At 62.8% G+C, this 14,785-nt stretch overlaps 1 protein-coding gene across 1 annotated transcript in view; it reads left to right on the plus strand.

Annotated features, from left to right (window-relative positions):
• The first annotated feature begins 679 nt into the window (after nucleotides 1–679).
• SLC9A3 (solute carrier family 9 member A3) overlaps nucleotides 680–14,785 on the plus strand; it is a 45,594-nt gene continuing 31,488 nt past the window's right edge. Inside the window, 1 exon segment of the mRNA XM_040630592.1 lies at nucleotides 680–893. Within this exon segment, the coding sequence (XP_040486526.1) occupies nucleotides 680–893 (214 nt within the window).

Raw genomic sequence — 14,785 nt, forward strand, 5'->3', positions numbered from 1 at the left:
TCCTGTTACGAGGTGCGGGTGTGTGTTGAAGACATAGCCCCAGGCGTTGGGGCTGGCCCCCTCCTGGACCCTCGCGCCCCTAGCGGGGTCAGCCAGCCCGGATCCTGTTTATGGGTAAGCAGCGGCTTGCGGCGAGCTGAGCGAACGCCACTGAGGGGCGCCCGAGGCACCAGGAGCCCACCGTCCCGCAGCCAAGCCTGCAGGGACTCGGCGCTGGGATCCACCCCTAGGGAAGCGGTTGCGCCTCTTTGCGCGGCTCCGCAGACCTCCCGGCCTGCGCCCTCCAGCCCCGGGCTCCAGCACACGCGCGGGCCGGTAGGGGAGGGGGATGGAGGGGACCGAGCGCGGACCTGAGGAGATGAGGTCAGGGCGACCGGTCGGCCCAGGGTGGGCGTGTGCAGGCTGGGCGGGCGTGCCGAGAGCGTGCGACGGTGTCCGCGCTCGCGTGCGCGCAGCGGGGGCGGGAAGGCCCCGCCCCGGGGCTGCAGGATTAAAGGCCACCGGGGCGGGCGGGGACCGGGACAGCCGCCCGCGCCCGGAGTGCGCTCTGCTCCACGCCACCCGGCGCGAGTCCCGAGGGTCCCGCACGTCCAACGGCTCCGGGCGCAGCGCGTCCCGCCGAGCGCAGCAGGACCCACACGCCATGAGCGTCTGAACAGGGTGCTGAGCGGTGGCGGCGATGTTGGGGCGCGGGGCCCCGGGCTCCAGTTGGGGGCTGCTGCTGGCGCTGCTGGCGCTTGGCGTGCTGCCGCGGGTGCGGGGCGTCGAGCAGGAGCCCGGCAGCGCGCACGAAGACAGCCAGGGTTTCCAGGTGGTCACCTTCAAATGGCACCATGTCCAGGACCCGTACATCATCGCGCTGTGGATCCTCGTGGCCAGCTTGGCCAAGATCGGTAAGAGGCCCGGGGCTCTATGGGTCTCGAGGTCATGGCCCCGCTGCGACTTCCCCTCCCACTTGCCCCCCGCCCCGGGGTCTGCGCGACCCCGCCTGCGCCGCCGAGTACAAAGCGGTGCGCCCGCGTTCGCCCTCCTTCGGGTCTCTGCCGGGTCCGCGGTCTTCCCTGTCCGGCATTAGCTGCCCCGTCGTCCGGCCGTGGGGCGCCGCTGCCAGCCCCAGGGAGTCAGGCCTTCGGGTCAGGCAGGGCGAGGCGCGCACTGCGAGCCTGGCCGGGCCCGGAGCGGCTGTGCCGGTCGCCGAGGGTGACGTGATACCGGCCAGGCGGGAGCAGCCTCCGGAGCCCCACGCGCGCCAGGCTCCTGGGTTTCGTGTCCGGCGCTCCCTTCTGCCGCATCCAGGCCCGTAGACCTCGCGCTGCGCCTGCCCTGGGGCGCCCTCAGCCAGCTTTCCTGACTGCGGGCTTGTCGGGGCTGTTTCACGCAGGGAGACAGAGCAGGTCCTCGCCATCAAGCGCTGCGGTGATATTTGGCTCCCAGAGCAGAAAGAAACACCGTGCCACTCAAGATTAAACCCAGTAAAATCCTCCTTATAGGAGCAAGTTTTCCATTGACAGTGTTTCTCTTTTAAAAATCCTGGTCTGTCAGATTTCTCTTAACTTGCTCCAGTGAGCCAGCAAGTGGGAAGCGCCGGCAACTCGCGGGCAAGGTGATGGGAAGGTCAGCTTTCTTAAGAGCTTATGAGAACCAGAGTTCCAACATGTGGGTCCACCAGGGAGGGTCTTCCTGGACGTAGTGGCCTGTGTGACTTACCAGGTGGAGCCTGGGGGCAGGGTGATGGAGGGGGTCCAAGGACACCCTCCCCAGGGAAGGGCAGGAGGCAGGATTTGGGAATGGGGAGGGACACCGCAAAGAGGCGAGCGCCCCTCCTGCGGCATCAGGCTCTGACNNNCAGGACAGGAGGGTCAGGTTCTGGGGAGAACCTGCTAGGGAATTTGGGGTTTGGGGTGCCTGGACCGCTGTGGTGTTCGGTTAGCTCGTGTCTCGTCAGCACTGCCTGCTCTACGTCCTGTCTGTGTCCTGCCTCCGTACAGGTCCCTCTCGTTTCTGCTTTCTGGTTCTTGAAGGCACTCGCCATCCCTCTGCCTCCTTCGGTTTCCTCAGGTGGCTCTCTTTGTCCCTGGCGCTGGCTGCCTGGTGTCGTGCTCAGTCGGGCCCGCACCGGGCCCGCCCTGGGCTTTCCGGGGTTCTGCGGTACTGGGAGTAAGACTCCAGCGCCCACGTGAGGTCTCATGTTGTGTACCTTCTGAACACGTCTTTCGTGGGGGAATGGCTGACACCGGCCACTTGCTACCGGTCATCTACTGGACAGGTCCGGCCCCAACCTGGGGCTCTGAGAGCCCTGTCCCAACCTTCACACGAGTGACCCGTTTCTGGAACTGACCTGTTTCTGGGCCAGGGGGCTGGGCTCTTGTCCTCTGCCACCTTCTCTCTCCTGGAAACCACCATAAGGATGATATGTGCAGGGTGAACCTGTGACACTCCGGGGGTCCACACCTGCGACACGGAGCACCCTTGCTTTGTAAAGCAAATGCGTGCTTTCTTTGTAAGCTGGGGCCTCTCCTAGTCCCGCCCCGGCATCCAGACATGGAGCCTGGCATCTGAAATTCCAGTGACAGCCGCCAGCGCTCCCTCTGGCCAGTAGGCCCTGAGCGGCGAGACTGCGGGAGGCTGGCGCCCTGACCGAGTATTTGCCTGGCCCCAGAGTCTGTTATTCACCTAGGAAGGAGCCACGTCCCTGCAAGTCTCCAGCTCCTCAGACTTGTCCTGAGGGCACCTTCTCCAGGGTGGGGTGGCCACGTGCTCCAGCCAGCTCTGTGTCCTGGTCAGGGCAAGCCCAGAACCCGTTTTCTTACCCACACTCATTTAAAAAGGCTGGCTGTATGAGCACCATATCCTCATTCCGTTGCTGTCATCTGGGATTGCAAGAGTCGAGCCTCGGTGGAGACTTTGGGGGTTCTCAGGACAACATGAAAAGGACCCTAAGGGAAGACCCGTGGGGCTGACCCAGCTCCACCTACGGAGCCCTCCTGCTCTGGGCCAAGCCCTGCCCTGTCATGTATTTGAAGGTCCCCGCTGTGGTGGCATTGTGGTCTCACGTGTGAGCAGGCAGCACCTCAGAGACTCAGTCTCCCCGCCTGAAAAAGTAAGCCAGGAATCTCTCCATGCCCAGCCCCACTCCCAGCCTCACCCTCCCCTGTCCCTCCCTCAGGCTCACCACCTTACTCCCATACCCTGGAATTGGCCGTGCTCACCCTGCCCGGGTCCCCTAGGCTCTCCTGGTGGCTCAGTGTGGGCCTCAGGGGACACCCACTTCTGCCCTTTCCTTTGCAGCCCCGCACCCCCTTCCACTCTGGCCCTTTCCCCACTGCCCCTCAGCTGTCTCTCCTCCATCCACCTTGGGACCCCCACCCCCTGCCGTCTCTCAGCCTTCCAGAACTCAAAATCAAAACCAAACCTTAGCAGACAAGCCAGACCCCCCTGCTCCTGTTCAGCCCCACAAACCAAGAGTTACAACAGAGCCCTCGCCCCACCTCAGTGGTGTACCCGCACTCCTGACAGACCCAGTGCGCTGGAGCCCCAGCCCCTCCCCACCCCCCGGGATCCATTGTTCTCCACACTGACAAGCGGAGATCTAACCTGGGCAGGGGTTACGCCCTGGGGGTTCCCCACTGCCTAGCCCACCTCCCCGCCTGGAGGGAGGAAACCCCCTGCCATGTGGTTCCTCCTCCCTTCCTGCCCCACAGAACTGGCTCCCAGACCCTCCCTGTACAGCCGACCCTAGCGCCCCTTCTCGCAAACCCCCACAGAGCACTCCCCCACACCCTCCCCTGCATCTGGGTGGGGCCTGGAGGCCACGTGGTGGTGTGTCCGGTCTGTGCATAATGGGGGGAAGGTTTGCATCCTGGTGTGCTTCCTTCTTGACCCCATGGTCCAGGGTTCATGCTCCTGAACCTCTCTGGCTGCTTTCGTCTTTGAAAATGGTCAGGCTGTTTCGTTCTCAAGGCGCAGGAACAGAAGAAAAGCAGGTCTCTATCCATTTCCACGCACCTGCCAGATGTCTTACCGGCAGCTTCAAGTGTTCGTTTTGGTCCACGGCCCACCTTGCGCTGTCCAATCTCTTCCAGCCACGTGTAACCTGCCGGGGACCCTGGGACGAAGCAATAACTCCCACAAATGTGTTGAGGCGGCTTCTCACCTCAAGCAGCTTGGGACAGAGAAAGGCCAGAGGACAGGGTCATGGCCACCAGCGAGTTGGCCCGGGAGTCTGGGTTCACTGGAAGCAGCACCTTTGCGAAGGTGAGAAANNNGCTGAACCCATGGACCCCAACCTCTAAGACCCCATGTCTGGGGCTCAGCAAAGGACTTATGGTAAACATCTGGGCCCCCAGGGGCCCCCTGCCTGTTACTGTATCTTTAGGAAATTCAGAAGGTCAGGGAGCTCGCCCACAGGTGGGGCCTGCTGGGCCCAAGGGGTCGAGGGCGCTCCTGCAGTGGGATAGTATCTGCCCCTGAGTGGGGGTATCGTTTCCTCCTCTGGACTCCTGGGGGCTCCTGGGCCTGCAGCTGCCCACACCACGGTCCCTTTGGGCCTTGGGCCAGGCTGGGCTTTCTCCCCTTAATTGTGTTCTCTCTCCTCAGACCTTCCTTGGGGACCAAAGGCTGGGCCAGCACCAGGCTCAGTGGCCCCCATTGGCCATGCAGAAGTCATGAGGCTGTGGAGCACTGGGTAGAGGGCCCTGCTGGGGGTAGGGATCCAGGCAGAGCTCCCCAGGGGTAGAGATCCAGGCAGCTTCTGGAGACAGAGCTCTGGGGGTGGCAGGATTACCAGGACAGTGCTTCTGGGGGAAGAGGGAGGTTAGAATGTTGGAGGCCAGAGGAGGCCAACCAGCAGAACCACAGACCCTGGAGGACTTTGATCTCTACCCAGGGTGGCACGAAGGGGAGGGACTTGAACAGACCTGGGCTCTTAGACTATTGCCTTGGTCTTAGGGCAGAGAATGGATGGGGGGGGGGGCACCAGAGGGGATTCTAGGGGAGGGGGTAGTTCTAGGTTGATTGTGTCCCTTTATTCCCAGGCATTAGGTAGGGGATTTCAGGGGACAGACATGGCTCAGGTGTCCAGCTGACACCCCAGTGGATCCGGAGAGGTGAGCACTGGCTCAGATCAGAGAGGAGTCTCCTGAGAGGGTGGGAGTGGTGAGGGGGTTGAGACCCTGCCAGGGAGGAAGCCTGAACCATAGGGAGAGCCCTGGACAGAATGGGCTGCAGCGGCAGAGGTCAGGGTGAGGGGCAGTGTCGGTGTGGGTGGGCCAGTAAGTCACCAGTCTGGGGACATGCCCTGGAAGCAGAGCTCACAGTGCTGACGGGCTGGAGGTGAGGGCGCCCCTGTCTTAGGCCAGCTGGGAAGGGGTGGCTTCACTCTCTGAGCCCGAAAGTCTCTGCTTCTCCACCATGGTCTCTCTTGGGAATGGGGGCAGTCCAGGCTCACACCCCATATACTCAAACCAGGCGGAAACCCCCCAGGAGGACCCCAGTGGCTGATGGGCCCTTCTGGCTTGGAAGGCTGGAGGCTCAGGGGTGGTGGCGAGGTGGTCTCTCCTGGTGCCCATGTCCTCTGAGAGCCTCGAGCTCCTCCCCTGGCACCCTTGGGGCTTTGCAAGCCCTTGTCACCCCTGGTCTTGGGGGAAGAGCTTCTGGGGGTGGGGGCACCAGGGCCAGGTGTGCAGCGTCTGGAACCTCTGAGCAGCCCTGTGCCTCCGCAGGAAGTGCCTCTCCCCAGTTGTGCTCCAGGCAAGTGCAGCCCGGATTGTACCTTTGACATGCAGGCGGCTTATCAATCCAGTGTCTCGAGCCTCGGGGCCCTAGGTTCCTGGGCCCCAGTTCTTGTTGCTTCCAAAGCCCCTTCCCATCATTGTGATTTTGCCCTTGATGGGGGGCTTGTGGACCAACGGTCTGGGACATCTCTGGGCACTCCACCCACGCTCTCCATTGTATTAATCAGGGTGCCCACACCCCCATCTAATCTGTGTATTTCTCTGAGGTACAGTCATGAGGGCTGGGCATCTGCCCCAGGCGCGTTCCCAGGCTGCGGGGAAAGCCATGGGGTGGTATTTACGTCCTGGGGTTAAAACCAGAAGCTTCTGGTTTGGACTTCGTGTGCTCTGGTCCTAGGACCAGGAGCCCCTGATGCTGGGTCTCACCCTTGTCCTGCTCTTTCCTGTGGGTTCCTGGGCACTCTCCATCCTGCTCTCCTGCCTGCTTCCACTGAATTTCACTTACTCCCCTCAAAGGAATACGTGAGGGGATCTAGAAAAAGATGATCTAGAAGGACAGCGTGAGCAGCAGGAGTCCCCAGCAGGCCCCATCCTCCCAGGGGTAGAAGAGTCAGTGGGCCCTAGTGGACCCCAGCCCCAGCAGCACAGATGCAGTCAGCGGGCGTGGAATTGAGACCCATCATCCAAACCTAGAACCAAGGGCCCCTCCAAGAGCCTCTACCGTGCGGAAGGTGTAAAGTCTCACTTTTCGGGAAGGCCCGTGGGGGACGCAGCCACAGGCTGTAAAACAATCCACAGGCATTTGGAGCTAAGGTATCACACTGAAATATCCCAAGGAAAGAGGGGCAAAGGTTGGGAAGTGCTGATAGCCTCCAGTCCTGCCGGCTCATGGAAGGGACTCCCCGGGGAGGCTTCGCCTGGGCCAACTTCCTGTAAGTGCAGAGTCTTGGTGTTATTCCCAAGGCTCCCAGCCCCAGTGCGGGGTCTGGACCCAGGTCAGCCTCTCGGGGGAACACACAGTGCTCTGTGACCGCCGTCGCCTGAGACCTGTCTGTGTGCCCACCTGACCTGTCCTGCGTTCAGCCCCACACGTTATTTCTCGGCAGACGTGTCAGGATGCCCCTTCCCCCCGCGCCCAGGTCTTGCCCTGCGAGGAAGGGGCTGCAGGTTCCTCTGTGTCCCTCTGGGTTGGAGGAAAGTTTTCCTGCCGCACCTGCCAGGCCCCTGAGCCGGGGTCTGAAGCTCAGGTGTGTCTGAAGTTAGGGTTCCCGGCCATGCATCTCCCCCGTCTGAAGCCCATCCGGCAGCAAGTTTTACCTGGACCTGTGCAGCTGAGGGGGTGGAACTCAGCGAACGAGGGACGGGACTGACCAAGGTCTCTCCTCCACAGTCTGCCACCTGCCCTCCCTCGGCACATGCTCGCGGCTTCCCTCGGAGAAGGGCTCCTTGGCCTCTGCCTGGCTGGGTACTGGGACGGGCCTCTTCCCAGGAGCACAGGGCCCCCTGCTCCAAGGCCAGCAGCTGGCCGCTGCCAGGCACTGGGTCTGAGGCTCCAGGTCTTGGGTGATTGGCTCGAGCTGAGCCCGCTTACCCAACCTGTCTGCACTCCGGAGCCCGGACTGGGTGGTTTCCTGCTTGGGCCGTGGGGGCGCAGCTGGGGTCCCTGTTCTCTGCACCAACGAGACCTTTGAGGCAGTTTGGGTGCTTCACTGGGTGGGTCTCTGCCCCCACCCTGTGCCTGCACCTTCGCTCCTCTCCTGCCTCCCAGCCCTCCTTCCTGACCTTACTTATTATCCCCCACCCCCTTCCCTATCTCTCCTTCATACCTTTGTCTTCTGTCTCCTCTCTCTGCTCAGGCCAGGGGAGAAGGGGTGCTGAGTGAGCCCAGGTGCCGCAGTGGCCCTGCCTGCAGAGCCTGTGGGACTGGGGGTGGGGGTGAGCTCCAAGGGCCTCTGGGCTGGGGGCACGTATAGCATTAGTGAGGGGAGGTGGCAGAGGGGCTGGTGGGGCAACAGAGGCCCAAGAGCCTTTGGGACAGGGGAGCAGGACAGCCCCGTGGGTGCATGGTGGGCTCCCACCCGCGCTGGCTGCGGCCCCGCCCTGTGTGGCTTCCCTAGACTACCTGTCCTGCAAGCCCACCCCCGCTCCTGAGGACCCGAGTCCATGGCTTCAACTAGGTCAGCACAGTGAAGGCAGGGCCTGTGTCTGGTGCGTGCCGTGCCCTCCATGCCTGGCACCCGGCCTGCCCAGCACTGCTCTCGCTGCTCTGCATGGATGGGTGGGTGGGAGACTGAGCACAGCCCTGAAGGCCAGCTCCTCCGTCTGTAAGCTTCATCCAGACCCTGCAGGCTCTGGGCCCGCGAAGAGACTCCTTACCTGAATTCTTTCCCCGAGCTGCCACACAGCCTCCTGGGAGCGCCGCGCCCGCAGACAACACCCTCAGTGGGGGGCGGACCGGGGACGAGCAAGACCGGCGACGAGCAAGACCGGCATCGGCCCAGAGCACCTAGGGTGCGTCGGGGCTAAGGGTGCGGAGCACCTCACCCCACGCGGCGCTCACCTGGGCGGGCCAGGTCCCCGGGAGAAGCTGCGCTCACCCCCGCCAGGTCTGGTCTAAAGCACGCTCTGCCACCAGCTGGAATCTGCGGCCGAGTCAGCCCCAGTTGTGCCTCTTGGAACAGGACACCACAAGTCCACCGGGTCACAGCTCACAGGCTCCAGGGACATGGGCGCCCACCCCATGGCTGCCGGCCCACACACGCCTGTGCCGAGCCTGCGACTTGGGTTCCAAGCGGGTCGATACCATCGGCACAGGGCCCACTGCTGGCGGCACGACCAGGCTGATTTACTTGATTAATGCAGTTTCCCAGCTCCAGATTTTTAGCAGCTGCCTCTCTGGCTGCCGGGGGAGTGCTCTCCAGTTCAGTGCTCACTTCACAAACGTCAGTGCCACCCAGCCCTGAATGGTGCTCTGGGCCGCGGGATGCAGGTGCCACAGGACAAATGCAGGTGCCACGGGATGCAGGCTCCACAGGACAAGTACAGTGCCACAGAACGCAGGTGCCACGGGACAAGTGCAGGAGCCACGGGACACAGGCGCCATGGGACAAGTACAGTGCCACAGAACGCAGGTGCCACGGGACAAGTGCAGGAGCCACGGGATGCAGGCGCCACGGGACAAGTGCAGGTGCCATGGGGTGCAGGTGCCACGGGTTGCAGGTGCCACAGGACAAGTGCAGGAGCCACGGGATGCAGGCGCCACGGGACAAGTGCAGGTGCCACGGGATGCAGGCGCCATGGGACAAGTACAGTGCCACAGAACACAGGTGCCATGGGACAAGTGCAGGTGCCTGGGGGGCAGACAGAGAGATCATGCCACGGGATACTTGGCGTTATGTACTGTAGTGAAAACAACTGAGGGACGGAGGGGATGAGCCCTGTGGGTGAGGGGAAAGTGTAGGAGTGGAGCAGCCAGAGCAAAGGCCCTGAGGTGGGCGTGTGTGGGTGTGTCTGAGGAGCAGCTGGGGGGAATCTGCCAGTGGAGGGGAGGGGAGGTCAGAGGGGTCCTCAAGGCAACCAGTCCCATGCGTCACAGGGAAGAGGGGCCATGGAGGCTTCTGGGGGGATGTGTGCGTGGCTTCCCTGAGAGAGACAAGACTCCAGGGAGAATGAGGGCAGCTCAGACCTGTCACCCTGTGAGCTGAGCCTTCCTCAGGGGCATTGGGATGCTGGCACAATCCCTCTCATGGTATAAAGTTCTTCCTCAAACGTGTTCAGAACAAACAAGCCAGAGACCAGTGCATATGTGCTCTAGGGTCTGACCAGAGGTTAAGGTCACCTCAAAGACTGAAGGCCTCCCCTCTGAGTGTCCATGAGACAAAACATCTGAGCACTGAAGGGCCTCGCCAGGCCATATGGTTTAGCCCCTGTGCCTCCAGCGTCCCAGAGGGCGCAGGACTGGTAGGCAGGTATGGGCCGAGAGGCTGAGTGCACGTGGCACCCCCTCCGCCTGGAGCCCCTGCTCTGCCAGCCCTGCCTGCCCGACACACGCCACCCACTCGGCTGACGATGGGTGATTGTGCTGGCCACTCTCGAGGTCATGCAATGCCCCAGTCAGGTCAGGGGTCTGGCCTGGACCTCGGCCTCACACTGGCCTTCCTTGGAGCTGGCTAGTGTCTCAAGTCCACATCTACAACCCAAGTGTTCATTCATCAGTTCTAGGAGGAATTAAGAGCCCCATGGTTTGCTGGACACAGGGGGTCAGAGTCCAGGCTCAGGAGTCAGACTGTAGCCGGGGTGTAGACTTCCCATCTGGGGCACAGTTGAGATGAGCCACACAGGAAGGGAGGCGGCCAGCCAGAGTGAGAGGGGCTGGGGGGGAGGTGGTCCAAGTGGAGGCACCAGCTCAGGGGGCCCCAGTGGGGGTCAGGGCCACCAGGCTGGAATGGCAGGCGGCTAGGGCCAATGATGGAAGCTGGGGGCCTGCCGGCAGGTGTGGACTTTTCAGGTGGGGGGGTTGAGGCAAGTCCCTTCCCAGGCTCCCCTCACCCAGTGGAACACTGCTTCTGGCACAGACGTGTCAGCTCTGGGAGGCATCCTGCGAGCCCCCCCCTCCCCCGCCAGGACCTCCAGCCCCTGGGGGCAGGGAGAGCCCAGTGCTCATGGAGGAAGGGTGCAGGGCTGCGTGGGGGAGGGCTGGGTCCTGTTTCTCCCTTTCCTGGGTGAATCAGGAAGCCTCAGTGAATTCACCACCTGCCGAGCTATCATGCTAAAGTCCAACTGCTTGTGAGTTCTCAGCTGGGGAAGGGTTTCTTCTTGCAAAGGCAGAATGAAAAGTTGAAAATGGTTGTTTCTGACAGCCGTGGAGCAACAGGGCAGAAGGCCACCAGGCCACCAGCCCCTAGGGATCTGTTTCTTCTCAGATTCAACAGGCCCTGGCTGTTGGGTGCAGTGGACCTGGGTCCCCCTTAGATCGTAGCCCTCACGTGCTCGGTGCTCGGGGCAGGTCACCCTCAGCCTGCTAGCTAGACGTGGACCCAAACGGGGCAGTGCCACAGGAGGAGGACCCCACGTGCGCCTAGTGCCTCGTGTCCACATGCAGGTGCGCGTTCATGCGCGGCCTTGTGTGTGGGCTCCTCGGAGGTGTGAGGGTGTTGCAGCCTGTGGCTGAAGATCTGCAGTCCGTTCCCCACGTGGCTATGGGCTCCAGGCCTGTTGCCTCCTGGGGTCCTGAGGTACCCCTGTGAGCCTCCGTAGCACCAGCACTCCCTATGGAGGCTCAGGGGGACAGACAGGCAGGTGCTCAGGGGACATGGGGCGAATGATCAAGTTATCGTCACCCCCCCCAAACACACACAGATCCAAGGGAGTGTGTCCACACTGGCTGTCAAGCCCTGGACACAGTGTCTCAAGGGGGGGCTCCCTGCCCAACCCCAGGAGGAGCAGCTGGGCTCCCAGGGGAGTGGGCTGAGGAAGAGCCTGGGGGTGAGGGAGGGAGCTGAAGCCACCTCCTGACCATCCCGTTGGAGGTGGCCCACCGAGAGCTGTGTCGTGGGGTCGCAGAGGCCTTTCCGGCTCGAGAAGCCAGCCGGCCCCCAGGCAGGCCCCCAGAGCAGGCCCCAAGTGTGTGCTGAACACCAGGGCCAGGCGGCCCCCGCCCCCTCTGCTACTGCACAGAGGCGCACCCAGAGGCCAGGTTCCCAGAAAGTGTAAGTGAACAACCGAGCAAGTGTGACCGGCATGTGCGCGGAGCTGCTGCCCTCCCCACGTCCTGCAGCAGCAGAGCCTTCGTCCTGCCCCTTAGCTGGGGATCCAGATGGGGACCGGCCCCTGTGTAGCCTGGAGCGGGCGAGTCTCCGGCCTCAGTCTCTCTCGGGCAGCTGAGGAGCCTGGTGAGACCCGTGGCGCTCGGTCAAGCTCAGCCAACTCCAGGAGTCAGAGCTTCTGGGGGCGAGGCTGGTGCCAGGAACCACGCTCGAGGATGTCGGGGGCAGGGAGCAGGAAGGAGGCCATCCCTGAGCAGCCACTGCCCAGTCACGCTTCTGGAGGTTGGCCACGTCACACGTCCACATGCGACTTCAGGGCCTCCCGCGCTGGGGCTCCTGCCGGGTCTGGTGCCGCATCTGGGGGATGTGTGGCGGCCTTGCTGTGGGCTAGCAGCTCTCCCCTCCAATGCCCTGGCCCCGCAGCAGGGAAGTGGCCTGCACCCACATCTCCCGTGGCTGTGGCCGCAAGGGTGGACATAAGCAGGTGCACAAGTGCATGTAGTTTGCTTCAGAGGCGTCCGGTGGCCGTCCCGGGGACGTGGGGATGACCCTGCGTGGTACCCGGTCATAGTAACAGGTCTGCTAACGATGGTTGTGCAGAAACCGCGATGCCCAGACACTCCTGCACGTACAGCTGCCTGTATCAAAGGAGGAGAGTGAGGAGCCAGGACACCCCCCCGCTCTGGGGACCCGTGTCCCTCCGTGCCCAGTGAGAGTGGGACTCAGCAGCCTTGCCCCCTCACGCTGGCTCCTGCAGCCTTCTGGTCCTCAGCTGTCCTTGGGGTGGAATGATTCTGTGGCCTCGTCCTGGTGGGTGCTGGCTTTTACCCACTGAGTCCTCAGCTGGAGGGGGCATCTCGTGCACTTGGCCAAGCCTGGGAGGACCACCCTGTGACTGGGCTGTTGGCCCTGCACTGGAGTGCCTCAGACCTGGCCTCTAGTTTACCTTTTCTTCCTTGATTCCTTGCTGCTTCCTGCCCCGCGGCTGGTGTTTCTGGTCGTCTCCAGCCCAGGGCTGCTAGGATTGGGGTGGGGGTCATCCGACTACCATTTAAAAAACACGGTGAGCGAAGAGAGCAGGGCCCAGGGGTGCGGGTGTGGGCCAGGGCACTGTCACCCTCTGCTGGTGTGTGGCCGGTCAAGCTCAGCCCTTCCCCAGGCACCTTCCCCCCTAGAGCTTACCTTGCGGAGGATAACTGGAGAAGGTTTAAGTTTCTGGGAAGGCCCCGGGTGTTGAGATTACAGCCTCTGTTGTCAAAACCCTTTACTCATTAACTCAATAATGCCGAGAACATTCCGATGGCTGAGGTGCCCTCAGCCCCGGGCCAGCATGAGCCGTGCCCTGCACCCTGTATTTCGGGTCCCCAAAGCCTGAGAGGAGCATGTTGTGGCCCGACACCCGCTCTGGCTCACCTGAGGTGCCCCCCATGGGAGGCACTGGCAGAGGTGGGATGGGCACGCGTGGCTAGCTGCCCGGGGACAAGGACGGGCTCTCCTCCCCAGACCAGAGAAGCCACTCCAACCCCTGACCTCCAGTTCGGGGTGGGGAAAGCCGACCCCCAGGCCCAGTGCTCTGGGACCCTCTTCCCACCCCCCACCGCCGCAGCGGCATCCTGCAGTGGCATAAGGGGTGGAGACGAAGAGGCTGTGTCTCCGCACCTCCCCCTCCCCCAAGGCCCCACCTTGCCCTCAGGGGCACCTGACCCTGGGGTACCTCCCGCTGGCTTTCTGCTTAGGGTCCTGGCTTTCTCAGGATCTGAAGGTTAGTTGAAGTGTCCGTGAGCTGAACATGGCGGAGAAGTCTGTGTCTCGCGGCAGAGCAGAGTGCCTTCCCGAGCCAGGTGCTGGCGTGCTGCTGAGCACACCCTTGTCCTTGCAACCCTGAGCAGCACTCCCGGCCTGTGGCCGCCACGGAGCCCAGCAGGATCTCTGGCGTGGTCGTATCTGTTTCCAGGAGAGGAGCGGGAAGGAGGCCAGCTGTCCTGGGGGCGGCTGCCTGCAGAGGGAGAGGCCCATGAGGGCAGGCAGCCCTGGCGGGGAGCTGGGGCCATCATCTCCAGCCCGGCCACCCGCACCAGCCCATGGGGCCACATTTAGCTGTTTTCAGCCTAAATCCACAGAGCCAGGCCCCAATGCCTAACGGTGGGAAGTTAAGATGAATTGTCTGCTTTTCCAGAAATAAGGTCCTCCTTCCTTGTAATGTGCTCTGTGCCTTCATCAAAGGAAGCCGGGGAGGGTCTGTGCTCCGCAGGCAGCCTGACCTGGAGCTGCACGGCTGGGCCACACCGGGGCCCACGGAGGATGTACGTGGGTGCCATGATGGAGGCATGTGCGTGCCCTCACAGGCACGCGGGTCACAGCATCCATGGAGACCTTGTCACCTCCCATGGAGCTCCTGTCCCGGGATGGACACATGTCAGGCTGTTTCTGGGGAGCGTCCGCCCCAGCGGGGGGGACGGGGCGGGGAGATGGGTGGTGCGTCCAGGGGCCTGCGGTGTGCACCATGTCTGACACCCACATCTCGCAGGGGCACGTGGCTGCTGGGCTGCAGGCGGGCTTCTCCCTTGGAGAAGCTCTCACTGACCCCCACTGAGGCGCAGGCCGTTCTCCACCGAGGCGGGCGTCTCCGACTCCGACTCTGACTCCGACCGGCGGGTGGCCTGAGGTGCACGACCACGTGCGCCACACACAGCACCTGCTTTGCCGCTGCCGAGCCTCCAGCTGCTGGTTCCGGAGGCGGTGCTTCCCCTGCCCACGCACACTCACACCCACGCCCTCTCGTGCTTGTCACACAACTCAGTCACACAACTCACACCCACGCATGCTCGTGCTTGCTCACACAACTCACAGTCATGCGTGCTCACACATCTAAAGCGTCACCGCCAAACCCAGGGTCACCTAGGTCTCCTCTTACTCTGTCCTCTAGGAGACTGAGAGCTTGGCATTTCACACGGAGGTCTGTGATGCGTTTTGAGTCCGTTATTGTGAAGGCTGCAAGGTCTGCGTCCAGATCCACTTCCGCACGTGCACGCCCCGCTGTTCCGGCAGCCCTTGCTGAAGAGACGGTCTCTGCTCCTTCGTCCGAGCTCAGTGCCTGCACTTCTGTGGGTCTGTTTCTGCGCGCTCTGCCCTGTCGTGCTCCTCTATTCGTCTGTTCTTTCACCAGCACCACGCTGACTGGGTTACTGTGCTTTTACACGAGTCTTCAAGGCGGGAAGTGTCAGTCCTGTGCTTGGTTCTCCCTCGATGCTGTGTGGGCTGCCCGGGGTCTTCTGCCTCTCCATATGA

This window comes from Ursus maritimus, unplaced genomic scaffold (assembly GCF_017311325.1).
Source record: "Ursus maritimus isolate PB19 unplaced genomic scaffold, ASM1731132v1 scaffold_15, whole genome shotgun sequence".
In the NCBI taxonomy this organism is placed as follows: Eukaryota; Metazoa; Chordata; class Mammalia; order Carnivora; family Ursidae; genus Ursus; species Ursus maritimus.